At 34.8% G+C, this 18201-nt stretch overlaps 1 protein-coding gene across 1 annotated transcript; it reads left to right on the forward strand.

The window, feature by feature from the left end:
• The first annotated feature begins 3453 nt into the window (after nucleotides 1–3453).
• Nucleotides 3454–16246, forward strand: LOC123554698 (uncharacterized). Its single transcript, XM_053547133.1, has 7 exons — nucleotides 3454–4032; nucleotides 8852–9007; nucleotides 9187–9381; nucleotides 9781–9966; nucleotides 10715–10819; nucleotides 12935–13015; nucleotides 16229–16246. The coding sequence occupies exons 1-7, from the start codon at nucleotides 3484–3486 to the stop codon at nucleotides 16244–16246; spliced, it is 1290 nt and encodes a 429-aa protein (XP_053403108.1). The 5' UTR covers nucleotides 3454–3483.
• Nucleotides 16247–18201: the final 1955 nt, after the last annotated feature.

The following is an 18201-nucleotide window of genomic DNA, read 5'->3' on the forward strand; positions in this document are numbered from 1 at the left end:
AGGTCTGAAAGCTTGAGCTGAAGTGATTGCAGATGGCAAAAATCGGGCCCTTTTATAGTTTTCCAGAGAAAGTGACCCAAAAAAGTTACCATAACAGTCAAAATGGATTACTTTGGGTAAATTGACTAAATGGTTAGTGACCAACGGGTCACAGTGACCGAATGGTCACAGTGACCTAAAACGTTAAACTCTATGCTGAATACTGCCGTATCATAAATATGGCGACTTTATGAAGTGTGTAGATGAAAAGAACATCAAAATATGCACCATTTAGTTAACTCCAACATGTTCAAGTGATTTAAACATCTTTGTAGATGACAACGATAATTTATGTTGCTTTGTAACGGTAAATAGTCCAACAATGCAATGCAAATAAGGATGCATATCCTGTCAGGAAATGTGACAAATTCAGTGAGTTATCATGAAAATATTGTGATTTATGCACAATTCAGAATGTACAAATGGATGACACTTATCTTTAACAAACAATTAAATACTGTAGGTTAATTGTGCAAAGTCTATAGTGATTCACATGTAGGAAAATGTTACAAAATCTGGATTAAATGTGTACCAGCCAAAACGGATGTCTCTCGGTAAATGTTAACAAAGTTCGGATAAGATTAAAACGAATATGGTGGTGTACAATATGAGTTTGGTCTGTCATATTATGTAGATCAACACATATGTGTACAATTCTGTGTTTCGTTACTGTCAGCTTGCAAGGAAATGTTACTAAAACAGTTCAAATCATAGCCAAGATCAATGACTGCTCATAATTACAAGAAATTGGTAAGTCCCCATTGTTCGAGGCGTTACAATATTTGGTCTCACCAGCTATACGTTTAAACAAAGGACATTCTATTTCGTTTGTCAGCCAGTCCAAGACATAGTCACCTTAGGGATAGGTCCCATTTCAGTGTTCAAGCTACTTAAGGTGTAGGCACTTCATTGGGTCATATAACTCGTATCCTGAGATTCGTAATGTTTTGTGGGGTAAATCAGAAAGATTCTGATCCTAAGTAGGATACGTACAGATGTGAAAAATGGACGAACCTGGATCAAATGAGTTATCTATGGATTGACGCTAGCGGGTGGAGTAGTTGTAAAATTAACGCCCGGAAATCTACGAATTGAAATAAAGTTAATATCCATGTTGGAGCCGGAACTAAAATGCTCATCGTACTCGACGTCTTGTTATGATGTAAACCTAGTTTTGACCTTACGAACTGGATTAGTTGTAGATGTATCCTGGATGTTAGAAATAAAATTGAAATATAGTAAAAGATTCCGGTGTAAATTTCTGTCTCTAACAGAACATTATACTATTAGACTAGTTGATCCTATATGAGCCCCTTTTCCCATTGTTCAGCCACTTCATTCTTGCACTGGAGATGTAAGCATCACACCAACACAATGTCACGGCATTAACAGTAACACAGTAGTCATGACTAAGGCGCTCTTATCATCTTTTGACACATTTGGCATGCTTAGAAACACCGACATTTCTAAGAGTCACGGAGAAAGATTTTGCCTCGAACATACTCCTTACGCGGATCCATCCAATTTTCTCATGGGGTGGTGCGACAGAACCCTTACTTTGACAAGAGTCCAACCATGTGACTTTATACACTGAATAATTTGATGTGATTTTTTTTGGATGTTAGCCGTTTACTATAAATGGTTGTCAATATATTTTCGTTGAACAGGCCAAATTTTGAAATTCAGCGCTTCATTTCCTGCATTCTGGGGCATTTTAGGAGCATTTACGAACTCATTTTCTAGTGCAATTTATATGCAATATACCCCTTATTTTCAAATATTTTTATGAGCTCACCTGTTAAATTTGGGGAAAAAACAATATAATTAAGTTTTTTTTAGGTATTGTTATTGTTTCTTTGAGATAATTAACACAAATATGAATTACGTCGGGGTCGTATGTAGCAGCAGTCATTTACACTTTGAATGTGGTCCTAATGTTGCCTTTTCGAAAAACCATTTCCTTTCCTTCTTCTCTTCTTTCCTTTTTTAGGACTTTTCAGTCGTGTCCGGGATCCACGACCCCCGGAACCCCGACCGTCTTGATCCGCGCATGAACTCTGCCCAGTTTTCTGTCTTGTCATCAGCTAGTCCCTAACACCCAGCTAGTCCCTAACATCCGTAGTCGTCATGCAAACCTGAAGTTCCATCACACCGCTAAATTAAAAAAAAAGTGACTTTGAAACATGTGTTTTTAATGTAACATAAAGATATGAACTATTCAATAACTACTATTCAGTAATCATTGCTAATCTAAAAAGAACTTGTAATTCTGTATAATCATATTGTTATATATTTCCTTTCAACGAATCAAGTTATTGATAATTGTCAGAGTAATATACTGTAAACCTAGAATTGTTTTCGCGCTTTTTAAATTAGCGCCTTTCGCGGGTAGTATATTTCCGTGAAATTAAATAGCCGCGAAAAACTCTGTTCTAACAAAAACGCGAAAGCTTCTAGCTTCAGCTTATATAGATCGCTTTAAAATGGTTCTGTGCTTACACATACCTGGATATTTATAATTCATATTCTAGTACCGTAATTGTATAACATGAGTGCACAAATCCACATTATTTCAATTGATTAACAATTTATTTATTTATGAAGCAACAGCATTTTCAATATCGATCCGTAAGGCAAACAGGGGATAAAAACAAAAACAATATGCATCTATCGAACGACATATACATGCAATTTGCAGTCGGCAGCCAATACGATATATTATTTGTAAGTAAAATATTGTGTCTATTTCTGCTAAGTGTGGATTAATCGCCTATTAAATGGCAAACAAATGACAGTGTAATAACACATGTAACAGCAATTTACTGACTGTCAATAATTGGAGGTGTGAATAACCGTTGATATGGATAAAAATGATTAGGGTGCATTTATAATTGAAGGGTACAATAAAACTGAATGTTTTCGAGAATAGTATAAATGCAATTATGCAGTGATACTTACCTTATTATACTAAATATGTTCACTTGCGACTTCATATTCGCGGGATTCGCGATGGATGTGATTCCGCGAAGATTTGTATCCGCGAAAATGTTCATGTTTTGAAAAACGCGAAATATCGTATCCGCGAACATTTCTAGGTTTACAGTACATGGGTTAGTGCCTCCATAATATCTGAAGATGCTGTAATGTACCCACCCACGAAAAGAATTGCTTTTCGTACTTTGATTGTGAAGAAGAATGTATAACTACTAGGATGTATAAGGCTTTAAACTACACAAAAGCATGATATCTGATACCTAACTACTGCATTTGTTATTTTGAAAAATCAATGCCTAGATAAATAAAGCGTGCGCCCAAACGTATATAATATCGCGAAACATTAGCATAACAGGAGTGTTTCAATTAAATAATATTTTGAAGAGAGGTGTGGTGAATATTTGAGACACATGTGTCATAGCGTGTTTTGTATCTGATCTAGATTTTAAAATGACGGAGGTTTTAGATATTTACAATGGGGACTTTCAGAACTGGTTAAAGGGAGTAATTGCACTAAACACGACAAATACTGCATTACAAAAGACAGTGAAACAAAAATGGGAACATTTTATTTCAAATTTGTCGGACTCAGAAAAAAGTCATTTGGAGACATTCCTTATATGCGTATGCAAGAATCGTGTTAAACACTTAGAGACATCTAAAAATGTAACAAACAAAAAGTGGCGCTGTGAACATTCGCTTTGCGAAAAGTTAATGAATCGTTTATTGGATCACCATGTACTGCCTTTGAAACTGATGTGCAAGTGGAAATTTGTTGTTCCCAAGGAGAAACAAGAAGAAAAAGAGGGACAAATACCTGAGAAAAAACAAGGAGACAATGACAGTGTTGCTGTGCGTCTAGGAATGTTATACATACTTGATGAAAACGATGATACAGTAAATGACAAATTTTGTGAGCTTGACATCTCTAAAATGATTAAAATGATGGGAAGTTGTAAACTATTTAAATTTGAGTGTTCGGAAGATGTTTATAAAAGCGTATGTATACTTAAAAACATCTTTAACCTTTAATAGACATAAGACATGTTTACAAGCGTAGAGGCTAGTAGTTAGATTAGGTTAGTGAAGGGCATACATCAGTTTAATGACACCATTTGTTTTTAAATTGACTGCTTCAATGTCAAATTGACAATACAAAAATCCTTTCACAACTATTTTCTGAAAATATGTATCATAACAAGAGTACATTGACACCATTTGTTTTGAATATAGTAACTTTTTTTTTTCATGACTTCAAACACTCAAAAGAGTAATTATCTAGGAATAAGTTATGCGATTCTCCAAAATGTAGTTGAAAATTACGGTAGAACATAATATCCTGACAATTTAAACGATAGTACATGTATTGAAAAAAAAAACAACGTCATTTTATTTCTAAAATAAATAGAAGGTGAGGTGTTTATTGGTAGATGGGAAACATTAATACTGTAATACATGACTAGTCTGACAATGTATACTGGGGTATACAGTAGTACATGTATAAATTCACAATATGAAAAAAAAATCTATATAAAGAGAAAGATTCGTAAACAAGAGGGCCGTAATGGCCCTATATCGCTCAGCTGTTATCATTGCACTTGAAAAGTGGTCTCGGTATTTCCCGACGGCCAATAATAAAAACGTTACTAAATAAGTTATTTATAGCAAATAAAAGGGGAGTAATTAAAACATTATTGTAAGTGAACAAAAAAGGATCTGCCAAATAAAAACAAAAACACTCCAATGCAACGCAAATGCTGAGCAATATACACACAAAACAAAGTCATATTACCTTTGACGCCTAAATGTGACCTTGACCTTGAAGTGAGCCATCCGAAACATGCGCTCTGCACCTCGTTTGAGGTAAACATTTGTGTCAGGTTTCTTTGAAATCCTTCAAGAAGTTCAGAGTTACAGAGCAGAAGAGAAATTGCTAACTAACAGACATACAGACGGACACCGAGGCGATAACATAATACATCCCTTCGGGCGTATAAAAAGGAATTGAGATCTTATAGTGATACAAGTTGTTGGCAAGTTTGATTTAAACCAAATCATAAATGAAGATGCTATTGTGCAGACAAGGTCAAAATAACTAATTTTGGTCTTTTCAGGGGCCATAACTCTGGAACCAATCACGGGATCTGGCAGGTTCAAGAACGGAATAAAGATCTTATGGTAACACAAGTTTTGTGCAAGTTCAAATCATAAATGAAGCTGCTGTTGTGCAGACAAGGTCAAAATAGCTAATTCTGGCCAAATCAGGGGCCATACCTTTGGAACCCATAATCGGATGTGGCAAGTTCAAGAAAGGAACCAACATCTTGTGGTGATACAAGTTGTTGGCAAGTTTGGTAAAAATCAAATCATAAGTGAAGCTGCTGTTGTGCAGTACAAGGTCAAAATAGCTAATTTTGGCCCTTTCAGGGGCCATAACTCATGGGATCTGGCCGGTTCAAGAAAGGAACCGAGATTTTTTAGTGACACAAGTTTTGTGCAAGTTTGATTTAATTCAAATCATAAATGAAGCTGCTATTGTGCAGACAAAGTCAAGATAGCTAATTCTGGCCCTTTCAGGGGCCATAACTTTGGAACCCATAATGGAATCTGGCCAGTTTAAGAAAGGAACCAAGCTCTTATGGTGGTACAAGTTGTGTGCATGTCTGGTTAAAATCAAATAGTAAATGAAGCTGCTATTGTGCAGACAAGGTCAAAATAGCTAATTTTGACCCTTTCTGGAGCCATAACTCTGGAATCCATAATGGGATCTGGCCAGTTCAAGAAAGGAATCAAGATCTTATGGTGATACAAGTTGTGTGCAAATTTGGTTAAAATAAATTCATAAATGAAACCACTATTGTGCCGAAAAGAAATTGTTGACAGACGCACGGACGCACATACGACGGACGACGGACGAAGGGTGATCACAAAAGCTCACCTTGTCACTATGTGACAGGTGAGCTTAAAACTGTAGGAGGAGTAATCTGGACAAATATAATATTAATACTGAACAATATGAATTATTCTGTAAAAAATCAGGGAACCTTAACCAGACATGGCATGTCCTGAGAATAAGTACAATATCACTTGACAGAGATGCTATAAGTTTCAGTCAAAATCCTTGAAAACTGTAGGAGAATTTATCCGGACAAAGGTATGTATTTGGGAACATATTGATTTAGTTCCGTCTGTCACAAGGTTTGTCAACGCATCTCTTCCAAAACCACTGGACGGATTTACACAAAAGTTGATAAGTGGGATTTTCGCAAAGCATAGTTGTGAATATGGTTAGCATATCATATTTGATTATTTGCAACCGAGTTATGGTCCCTGATTCATCAAATTTGTTTGATGTTTTGGCCACTTCTTCGATAGTTTTGGGAGAATTTCAACCGGACATTACAGGAGTGATCAATGCCTCATTAACAATATTGTTTGATGTTTGATTTGTTGCATTTTACCTTGTCGGTGTAACTGATCCGATACCATCAATAAGAAATACACCGAACTAAATAAAAACTTGTCAAGCCTAGTTGTGCATATCTTGGAAATGTACTGGTTCGGTATTTTTTTCAGCAGAGCTATGGCCCTTGATTTGTCAAATTTTATGACGTTTTAGCCAATTCTCTTATAAAACGGGGTGGATTTTCACCAAACCTTACAGGAATGATCAGTGCCAGTTCTTATATACATTTTATAGGCATGTTCCTGATCAGTGATTTTCAGTGAAGTTCTGGTCCTTTGTTTGTCTAACTTTATAATGCTTTGGCAACTTCTCTTGTAAACACCATTGAGCAGATGTCTGAGCTATGCTAAGCCCGGTTTTATATATCCTCGGCAAGTTCCAGTTCATTGATTTTTAACAGAGTCATGACCCTTGGTTGTCATATTCTACACTACTGCTGTACATAATTAGGCTAAATTTCAACAAAATCACGAGTGATTAGTGTTAATCGTAGTTGTACATATTATCATCATGTTCCGATTAAAAAATTTTAAGCGGAGTCATGACCCTTGATTTGTCAAATTATTCGATAAGTGTTACAATACCATTAGCTAGAATACCACCGAATTTTACCGGAGTTACCGCTGCCAGGCCTAGTTGTGTATATCGTTCGAATGGTATGGTTAAGTGATTGTCCGTAGAGTTATGGCCCTTAATTTGTGACATTAAACAACTTCTGCATGGTAAGTGGTGGAAGAAATACATTCTTCATGATAAACGACATTTAGTTGTATTGCACAATATTCGTCATTTTGTTTCAAGGTTTTTTGTGATATTTCAATATACTGACTATTTGATTGATAAAAGATTTTAAAAATAGCTAACGGGGCAGGGCAGCATTTTCTTGATGGCCCGAATTGTGAGCCTTTAATGCTGTAAAAAAGTCAGTAAGTAAAGCCAGTAAAATCTTCAATGTTAAACTGATGGGCTTGCATTCAGCACTTGATTTCATCCAGAATATAAGTGCCTTGGAACCAAACAGTATTAACACTAGTTTTTTGGTCCGATATTCTATAAAGAAAAATCGCTATCACACTTCAGATAATGATAGCATAAAAATAAGGATAGAGGTAACGAGCTAACTGCACACTGGATTCAGGGACATATGGGTATTAATGGAAATAAATTAGCTGACAAACTGCCAAAAGAAGCAACTGTAGAAACACAAAAATTGGATGAAGAAATCAGTGGACAGATGGACAAGAAAGAGGCAATCAAACAAATAAGGAAAAACAAAAACGAAATGCCAAAGAAAACGCGATGACACTAGAGCGAGTAATCTTTTTAAAAATGTAGGAAAGATGGATTGAACTTTTTAATTGGTCATTGCAAGCTTTAACTGCACATATGTCCAAAATTGACGAGAAGTTGTCTCAAAATATTGTGACGCTTGTAAATATAAAGAAGACATTGATCGAAAACTATTTCTTTCACTGTAAACGGTATGATACACAAAGATAGAATCTGGAGAAGGAAATTGAAGAAGCAGTAACATCTGAAGAAAACAAAGGCTTAATGATTAAAACGTATTGCTTGGGGGCAGAGAAGCTAGAAAATGCGCCAGATTGGTCATAACAGTAGCACTCTAGGCTATATTCAGCCTATTATAGTATGCTTATCAAAACCCTATTCTTTAACCAGGTAAATATGCCCTAATATCTTAACTAACTGGGGAAAAATGTCAGTGGTTTACTCTTTTCCGAAACGGTTTTGAATAATATGTTTTTTCAGACTTTACAAAAAATGCGAAAATAATATAATATCATTGATGCTCAATACATGGAAACTTGAAGTTCGTTCAGTCTGATCACAAGGAGTTGGTATTATTTTACCCCAAACTGCCGCATGCGTCCTTAAATAGAGTTACACCTAATTCACGAATATTTTTTTGGCCAGCAATACCATTGAAATGCATTTAATTGAAACTTGCTTAATGTTTTACTTGAATAACATACAACATCTGGTGTTCATTTAGGAAATAGTTTACAGATACGGTATAAATTTATGGAACAATGAGATCAGACCAACAGCCAAATAGAACTTTAATCAGTCACTCAATTTCAACATACATTGCATTATAGAGAAATCATGCATTATACGATTGACAGTAAAAAGCAAGTAGATAATGTGACGTATGAAAATATATACAGAATGAGAACATAACGTGTCATGACAAATGAAATGAACTAGATGGTTCTAAGGTTTAAGGCATCTATTATAAACTATATCACAGTTTAGATAACTAGACACCTGCCAGTAGTTGCATGGCAATACTTCATTCACTCGCTTATAGTGACTTGCATTTTTTTCCAGATGATCACAATAAGAAACGAGCTCATGCATTCACCAGATAATCATTTTCCTGATACTAAGACTCGAGAGGTGTTTGTACTGTCGGAAAAGGTCTTGAAAAATACTTGTGACCCTGGAGCAATATACTACAAAGACGCTAGACAATATCTACAACAGGTAATTCTGCTACTTTATTTTCTAAGCATCATCCTTTACAAAATGATCTTGAAAACTTTATCTTTAGAACGCCGATTAGTTATAAGAATTATTGTAACTGTTAGGTATTATATAAATAACCAATTAAACTGATTTGTATACTTTCTGTCGATCTCTAAAAATGAAACAATATTTTTAAGGTTGAAGATGAAAATTTTACAATAGATTTTAAGCCAAAGGAACACAAAGAGGTCATCAAATCGGTTTTGGAGGTTAGCAAGACTGCAGATGACTTAGAAAATATGCTAGGTGAAAATCATGCGGAAAGCAAAATCAAATGCAAACAGGTGCAAGACCTATTAAAGGAAATAACCAACAACATGGATAAAAACAGTGTATGTATTTAGATATCATTTCAAAACTATGAAATTATCTTCCGTCAAAGTAAGCAGTTATGGTATATTGCTACTGAAACTAGTATCAATTACTTTACATATATGCCACACTCTTAAATATGTATATGCATGTATGTATATGCATATGTATATAACAAGTGGCCTTTTTATTAAACTATACATTGTCATCATCGATTTATAAAACATTCGTACAGTGATGATCCAAACTCCAGTAAAGCTTGTATAAAGCAAAGTAAGTGTGAACTTGGCGAGAATGTTTGTTTATATTACATATTTTAATTTCTGTTGATTTTGATGTTGATTTTTGAGATTACTAAATACTAAAAGTAGATATGTTTTACATTGTCTAATGCATAACTTTTCCATACTTGCATGAAGTCTGAAAGAGGTCAATCTTCTACATATCGACCAGAAGAATATAAAAGTATTGTACAGAAACATCTGGAAACGAAGAAGAACGCATTGCAAAATGATATCCGGACTGTCCCCGATGGGGATTACCAACGATTGCAAGAACTGAAATGTCTACAGGAGGGGAATGATCGTCATTTGCAAGATGTTAAAGTAAGTTGGTTTATCCGCTGAATTTGTATAAAGACTGGATCACCGCCACAAAATACCACACCAATTACGGCTAAGCGCTTAACAGTACAAAGGAGCGTACACATATCACAATTAACCAAAAATGATATCAGTTTCGATGCTACTTTATATACACTCCCGAATTGTACTGCGAATTCGTACTGGTTCAACATTTGCACATATACTCAAATCTTTTAACTGACTGGAACCAGAGAAGCTAGATGTTTTTTCTCCCTGAAAGTTCACTAGATCTCAAGGATACTCTGAGATACTTTGCATTAAGGGATATGATTAAATTCAGAACAGTTGTTTTCCCCAAACATGAGATCTGCAAGGATACAAGTTGGCATTATAAATTAGCATATTAGTAAATGTTTATAAGATACTCGTTCTTATGTTCCTCATACACATATATATGATTGTGAGAGAAATATATGAACGATCGCCAGTTCATGAGTAGTATATTATTGCCTACTGTTATTGCTAAGTAGGGATATACCTATGTTGCAAAATGCTGGAAAAGCTGGCTTTCTGTTAGTTTACTTAGTTTATTTTTCTTTTGTAGTTGATTTAAGATACCTTTTCTTTCTACACCTCAGATAGAATGTAGATTGTTGTATAAATTAAAAAAAAAGTATATGCTTGTAAGTGAACATCAAATATTTGAAAACCCCGACTAGAAATTCCGTTTACTATTTTTTGTTATTTGTGTATATTTTTCTATATACAGAAAATCATATCAAACCCAGATCCATGTGAATGTTCACAGTATTTAAAATCTCTAACAAAGAAGAAAGAAGAACTGGATAAAGAACGTAATCAGTATAAAAGAGAGGTAAGTGACTATGTGGTGGCATTGTTTTTCAACAATACCATATAGTCATGTTGAGACATGACATAAATTTAGCCGAAAAGCAGGACAGAGCGCATAATGTAACTGTCAGGTTTGTTAAGCAATGTAAAACGCTGAAATAATATCAGTAAAAGACTTTGAAAATGAACGAGCGTTTTCCTTTCGAGATATCGAGATGTTTAAAAATGTTCCTTCATAGCAAACTGTTTTCCAAAAAATTAATGCTAAATTATTTAAAACATGGCTTATAATGTACCATTTAACCAAACAGATTCTACTTGTTGCGGAAACAAATTACTCATAGTGTTGGCTGGCATTTACCTAAAAATGATGTAAGATGCACAATGTAGAAGGCGGCGGTAATTTCAAATATCAGTTAAAGTACCGGGGTTAGATCAGGTTTGATTCTGATATTTTTTCTGACTGCTGTATATAGTGATAAACTGCAACTGAAATAAAAGTTTTCAGCAAAGCACTGTATATTATCTAAGACATACAAACTAAAACAAACAAAACTAAAATTATAAACATCTAATACTCATAATACTTTGAGTTCTAGGTTTTTGATTGTATAGCGACAAGTAACAACTTTGAGCAAAACGTATCTTAAATACCATAGAGTTAATTCAATGTTTGAATATAGCAGATTTCCGCTTAAGCCGGTGCTAATAGCTGTTCCACATTTCATATCCCATGATCACGCTCAATCAAACCGAGTCTACTGTTATTTTGTTAGGTTAAGGTATGTTCCATTCTTCCAAAGCTACTTGTTATAGATTTTCATTGGGTCAAATAAATAAGTATACAACGTTATACGAATTATTATTATATCCGATCAATAACTTGAGAACCACTTGACCAAGAATCCCGAAACTTCATAGGATGATTGGAAATGCAGAGTAGATGATCCATATTGATGCTGTGATTACTTGATCGAAGGTCAAGGTCACAGGGGCCAGAACAGGGAAAACCGTTTTCGATCAGTAACTCTAGAATCACTTGACCCAGAATGCTGAAATAGTATGACTTGACACGCCGAATAGATGATTCCTAGTGAGTTTGGGGTCATTTGATCAAAGGTCAATGTCACATGTGCCAGAACTTGAAAAGCCGTTTCCTTGCAATAACTAGAGACCCATTATAGAACCGTCAAACTTAATACGGTGATAGATAGAACTTACGGAGGAAATGACCCCTATTGTTTTTGTTAATGGATAGTCATTTCCGATCAATAGCTTGAGAACCACTTGACTCAGAAAAGGAAAGCATCATGGAATGATTGAACATGCAGAATAGATGACCCCTAACGATCTGGGGATCATATGTTCAAAGGTCAAGGTCACAGAGTCCAGAACATGGAAAATCGTTTTCAATCAATGACTTGAGAACCATATGACCCATAATGTTGAAATTTCACAGTTGATTAGACATGCAGAGTAAATGACCCTTTTTGATTTTGGGGTCACTTGATAAAAAAGTCAAGGTCACAGATGGCAGAACAAACTGTTTCCGATCAATAAGAACCTTTTCAACTTCATAAATGATTGGACATGCAGATTAGATGACCCCTAATGATTTTTGGGATCATTTGATCAAAGGTCAAGGTCACAGGTGCCTGAACATGCAAAATAGTTTCCTATCAATATATTGAGGACTACTAAATCAAGAATGTTTAAACTTCATATGATGATTGGACATGCAGAGAAGATGATCCCTTTTGTTTTGGGGGCACTCCGTTAAAGGTCAAGGTCACAGGGGCCAGAACATGGAAAACATTTTCCGATCCATAACTTGAGAACTACTTTTCCCAGAGCGCTGTAACTTCATGGGATGATTTGACATGCCCAGTAGATGATCCCTATTGCATTTAAGCCATTAACCTAACCATCAGTGTCTCTGTGACTTTAGCTACTGTCCCCGTTTGACTTCCTGCCTATTACCTCTGTGCTTTGGGGGAGACATTGCTTTTCTACAAAAGCATTTCCTAGATAAAAGCCTGCATTTGTCTTCATGAATTTTCATTTTCAAAAGCTAATCACTATACTGTTATTTGGCTTGAAAACTAATGAGTAAAATGGACAATTAATTTTGTTTCAGATAGAACGTAAACGCAACAGCTTACAAGATTTACAAACACAAACTGAGCTTCTTAAACAGATGGTTCAGTCCCAAGGTGAGGTATTTTGTATACTAAATTGGATACATATTATTTCAATTCGTATGCAAGAATAATTGCCAGACCTGATCGCTGTCGAAAAGTATGGCATGTAAACGTCAGTCTATCTATTATAGAATCCCATGCAGTAGGGAATATTAATGGACTGACCTTTACATATAATCGTAATTTATGCAAACCAAATAGTGTGCCTTATCAATATTTTTGACGTCAAACTTAGGACTGATGATACCCCAAGAGTAGACTAGCAACAAGAGTGATGATAAAGACCCTTCACAAAACTTTAACTTTTGTATTTTTTCTTTTATTCTATGCAAATGTAACAGCGCCAGATGCCAGTCTATTTAAGAGATTTTCTCAGAGAATTGATTGTAATATTATGATATTGGACATAGATTGGCTACATTCATTATTTTGTATACAAATATTACACTCTGTTGTCTGCACTTTTACAACACTCTTGCATACAATGCAAAATATTTATGATAATATGTCAACATCCAAAGATTCGAACAAACACGCTGTCCTTCATTCAGTTGATAAAATATCGTCTGCTGTCTTGATGATATAGTATTTTGATTATTACGTAACAGCAGTCAGTCAGCATTTACTTATAAAATCATTAAGTGACATCTGTGTTCTTTTCCTTTGATTATTTTTGTTTCCAAGTAATTCCGCAGATGCTTTTATGTATACACTGTTCCAATATTATATTGTTTCTGTGGTACTGTACAATTATTATGAAAATTGACGCAAACTTTTAATTTGAAAGAAAAAGAAAAACAACATATATCTATGACATTGTTCATGTTCATTAACATACTTTTAATCAAATGTTATATAGGCATTAAACTGATTAATCCATCTCCTCGTTATAGATAAAGTTTCTGCGGAACAGTTGCGACATTAATTTACATTAAAAATATACGTATTAATTTAAAGTCAAGAGATAATAGGCATGGTCAAAGTACCTGCGCCGCTAATTGAATCGTCCAATCAGCGTGGACACGCATTGTGTGTTTATTTAGCCCGTGGCGCTAAAATCCCGTTGCAGTGACCGCACTCAAGAATATATACTGTCATAAAACTCTTCAGTGGAAGACTCGGGCAATAGGGTAAGTACATATTTGATTTATAATTATCTTTTAATTTTAATTAACTGAATTAGAAGAAAAATAATAACATGAATAGTGCGTTTAATTCTTTTTTTTTAAGAACACATCATGAAACATATTTTTGTGCATCCGAAACAAGAGTTTCTTCATATTTACTGTGTCGATTTAAATGAAAATGTAGATGTTATGAATTGCTGTATAACGAAATAAAAGTGTAAGATGAAGATTTCAACTGACAAAATTTTGAAATATCGATATAAAAAAACCAGAAAATAGCCGGAAACCATTCATTCAATCAATCAATCAATCAATCAATCAATCAATCAATCAAAATTCATTTAAATATCATTTCATTTAATAATCGACATCAAACGTTGATGTTACAAGGGTTTGAAATAAAGTCGAAGAAAAAATATTAGCGTGCAAAAGTATTTCATGAATGCCATTGGAGTTAAACGAGAGAAAAAAGTTGCAAGGAAGAAAAAAGCAGTTACAGTACCGATAAAAAGTTTCATTTCGTATAATCAAAATTCTTTACGAATGAATTGGGCGACACAGACATTAATTCATTCATTCGTTCAAAACTGGAATCTCAAAAAAATGAATTAATGAATTTAAATATATTTATGATATTTTATCTTTGAAATTGGGTAATCTAAGCGTCATATTATACTGTCAAAATAACGCTATTTCAAGACTTAAGTGTAAGCAGTTTTGATGTATACGTAAGGCCTAAAAAAATTCTTTGTTTCCGGTAACATGCTAAAAAGAAATAGGGTAGGTAGGTCGGATTTTTTTTTATTAAGGGAGACATTTCGGAAATTATTTTTGTGTCAAAACATGAATACAAATAAGGGTGTTATACCTTTAGAGTATAAGTAAGTTGATTTCTAACATCACTGGCCATATTTAAAGCATAAAAACTGCATTTTTGCAACTTTTTGTTAAGATGTTGACAAAAATATTCTCCAAGGCCATAAAAACATTTAGGGTCGGGCCAAAAAATTAGGGTAGGTCGGGATACCGGAAACAAACATTTTTTAACGCTTAATATTGTTTCGTAGTATTATATCAAAAATTATATCTGTCACGACGAAATAAATTAACACACCCACTCCTTTGCTTACCCAGGGTCTATATATTTCGGAAAGACTTGAATGAACAATAAATATCTCGCGGGAAGGTCTATGTGTGCACGTAAACCGGTATTCTATTACACTAGCCAGACCTGTTCACGTGCACTTAGAGACATGCGCACGTGCATCACAAATTATTCTGAAAACAGAGGCCATATGTTAGTAAATTATTCGAGTAGGTCTGTAATTCCGATCTTGTAAAAAACAACAACAAGAAAGAAAAAACAGTCAAACTAGTATCATTTTTTTTCATTTTAACTACCACTGATTAGGCATGTATACAATATATTCTAACACGACCAGCAAATAACCTACATACATGTAGAGTAAAATCTATCTCGGGTTATTCTGCAATAAACCACTCGCGTGCAACGACGTCATCCGATCTAGGTGCGTAGCACGGTCGTAAAAAGTAGTTACCATTATTTTCTACTACATTTGATACTAGTATGTCGTGTTAGAATCGAAATAATAAGTTCCCAAGTGTGATTTATCGTAGAATAACCCGAGTTTTTCGTTCTTATGCGAAACAATATATCACGAAGGCCGTAATAACCCGAGTTTTTCGTTCTTATGCAAAACAATATATTCTTACGCATAAGAACTCAGAAGTCGGGTTATTCTACGATAAACCACGTTTGGGAACTTATTATTTCTTAATTACATAATTATTTCGAATGACTGGCAACTCCAGTATAGAATAATGTAAATCAAATTGGTTCCAGGATGAAATACCGAAGCTAAATATTACTCTGCATAATATCTTAAATTTCATTTAGGTTAATCTATGAGACTTGGATACTTTTAGATTCATTAAATACTAGTGCGCCTTCCACTTTGCAGCTTTATCTTCTTTACATTTATTCATCAGTTGGCTGCTACTGTGGTGTATTCTTTCTTTCAAAATTACATGATTCCGAAAGAGTGCACTTGTGATACACAGTAAAATTTACATTATATACAGGGACGAATCCAAGATTAGCGCGGAGTTTTAGGGGACCCGGGGTCCAAGAATATGCTCCCTCGGATAATTGTTTTTGGATGCGTAATTCAAATAGTGCAATCTCACGTATATTTTACATAATTTGGGCGTGACTATTTGACGTATAAAAGCAATATGAGCTGTGCCATGAGAAAACCAATATTCTGGCTTTGCGACCAGCATAGATCCAGAACAGGATCCATGCTGTTCGCTAACGGTTTCTCTAACTGCAATATGCTTTGAAAGCGAACAGCATGCATGGATCCTGACCAGACTGCGTGGATGCGCAAGCTGGTCTGTATCCATACTGGTCGCAAAGCCACCATGTTGGTTTTCTTATGTTGTGGCGCATATGATGAAGTTGAGACTGTCGTCCGGTCTCTACATTTCAGCGATTATAAATTTGCGAGCGAAGCAAACCAGATATATTAATTTTAGGACATAAAATGTATGCTTACCGCCCGCCCCCTCCCAACACATACGCATACAAACACAAACATGCACAAGATAATAGTAGTGTAAAAAGGGGGATTTCAGCGCCATTTTGAACCACCTAAACCACCAAAATCCAAGATGGCGACTCGCGGCCATTTTGAACCACCTGAACCACCAAGATGGCGACTCGCGGCCATTTTGAACCACCTGAACCACCAAGATGGCGACTCGCGGCCATTTTGAACCACCTGAACCACCAAGACGGCGACTCGCGGCCATTTTGAACCACCTAAACCACCAAAATCCAAGATGGCGACTCGCAGCCATTTTGAACCACCTGAACCACCAAGATGGCGACTTGCGGCCATTTTGAACCACCTGAACGACTAAGATGACAGCTTATAACAATTTTGTACCACCTAAGCAGTAAAAAGGATTAAAACCATTTAATCCAAGATGGCGACTCACTTTCCCTTTCATTTTTATCAAACAGCTTCGAATGACTTTTTGAAACATATAACATAACTTAAAATATCAGTAAATGGTCCGCTTAACAATTAAGTAATAATAAAGCTTATATTTGACATAGAACCAACCTTTTACATGACAGGAAAACGTTGCACTGCATAATTATATTAATATATAAACATCAACCTTTCCAGACTTTCAGAGCTTTGATTACTATTTTGAAAACATGATCCCATTTCACGCTATCTACGCTTTAATTACTATTGAAAACCTTAGATGGTGACATTTCATTGAACTTTGAAACATTCTATTACCTCTGTAATATAAAGAGCTTTAGACTATTGTCCTAGAGTTTGTAAGTTTTAATCTTGCTAGAGTTTGACTCTTTACATCATTATAATATAATGTAATAAGCTAACGATTCATTTACACCACCAACGTATGCTGTGATTTACCATGCATATACTTGTTACAGTTACCACATGGGCTTTGTATGAATTCATGTTATTTTATACATACTTATTCATAAACTGTTGCGTGCTGCACACAAAAACACATATGTAATATTTAGAGAAATTGTTTATCTTTGTTTCATAAAAAATGCGATACCATTTTCAGGTTATTTTATCAATTCCCACAGAAGTTGTGTGGAAATATCTCCATGTAAAATGCAAAGCATGTATAAAAATCTTAACAAAACTTTAGTGGACAATTTTGAAAACTATCACAGCGATAATTTAAAATTTAACAGGACAGGTGTATCGATTATACATGTGTGCCCGTCTTTTCAATGGGATGTTTTCCTGCTATTAAACTCCAAGTTGAGATTTTTTAAACTGATAAAATGTTTATCAATGAAAAGATCAAGACGTTAAAATTCAAACCTATTATTCAGTGAGAGTTAATTTTACCCTGTAAGGGGATGATTTCAAAGCTATCCAGGGCTTGAATAGTTTGTGAAAAGCTGATTGAAAGTAATACAATTCCACATTGTAAAATTTAGAGACCTGATATTTTGTCCCTTACCCATATTGAGTATGCAATCAAATTCT

The sequence above is a fragment of the Mercenaria mercenaria genome, chromosome 7 (genome assembly GCF_021730395.1).
Source record: "Mercenaria mercenaria strain notata chromosome 7, MADL_Memer_1, whole genome shotgun sequence".
Classification (NCBI taxonomy): domain Eukaryota; kingdom Metazoa; phylum Mollusca; class Bivalvia; order Venerida; family Veneridae; genus Mercenaria; species Mercenaria mercenaria.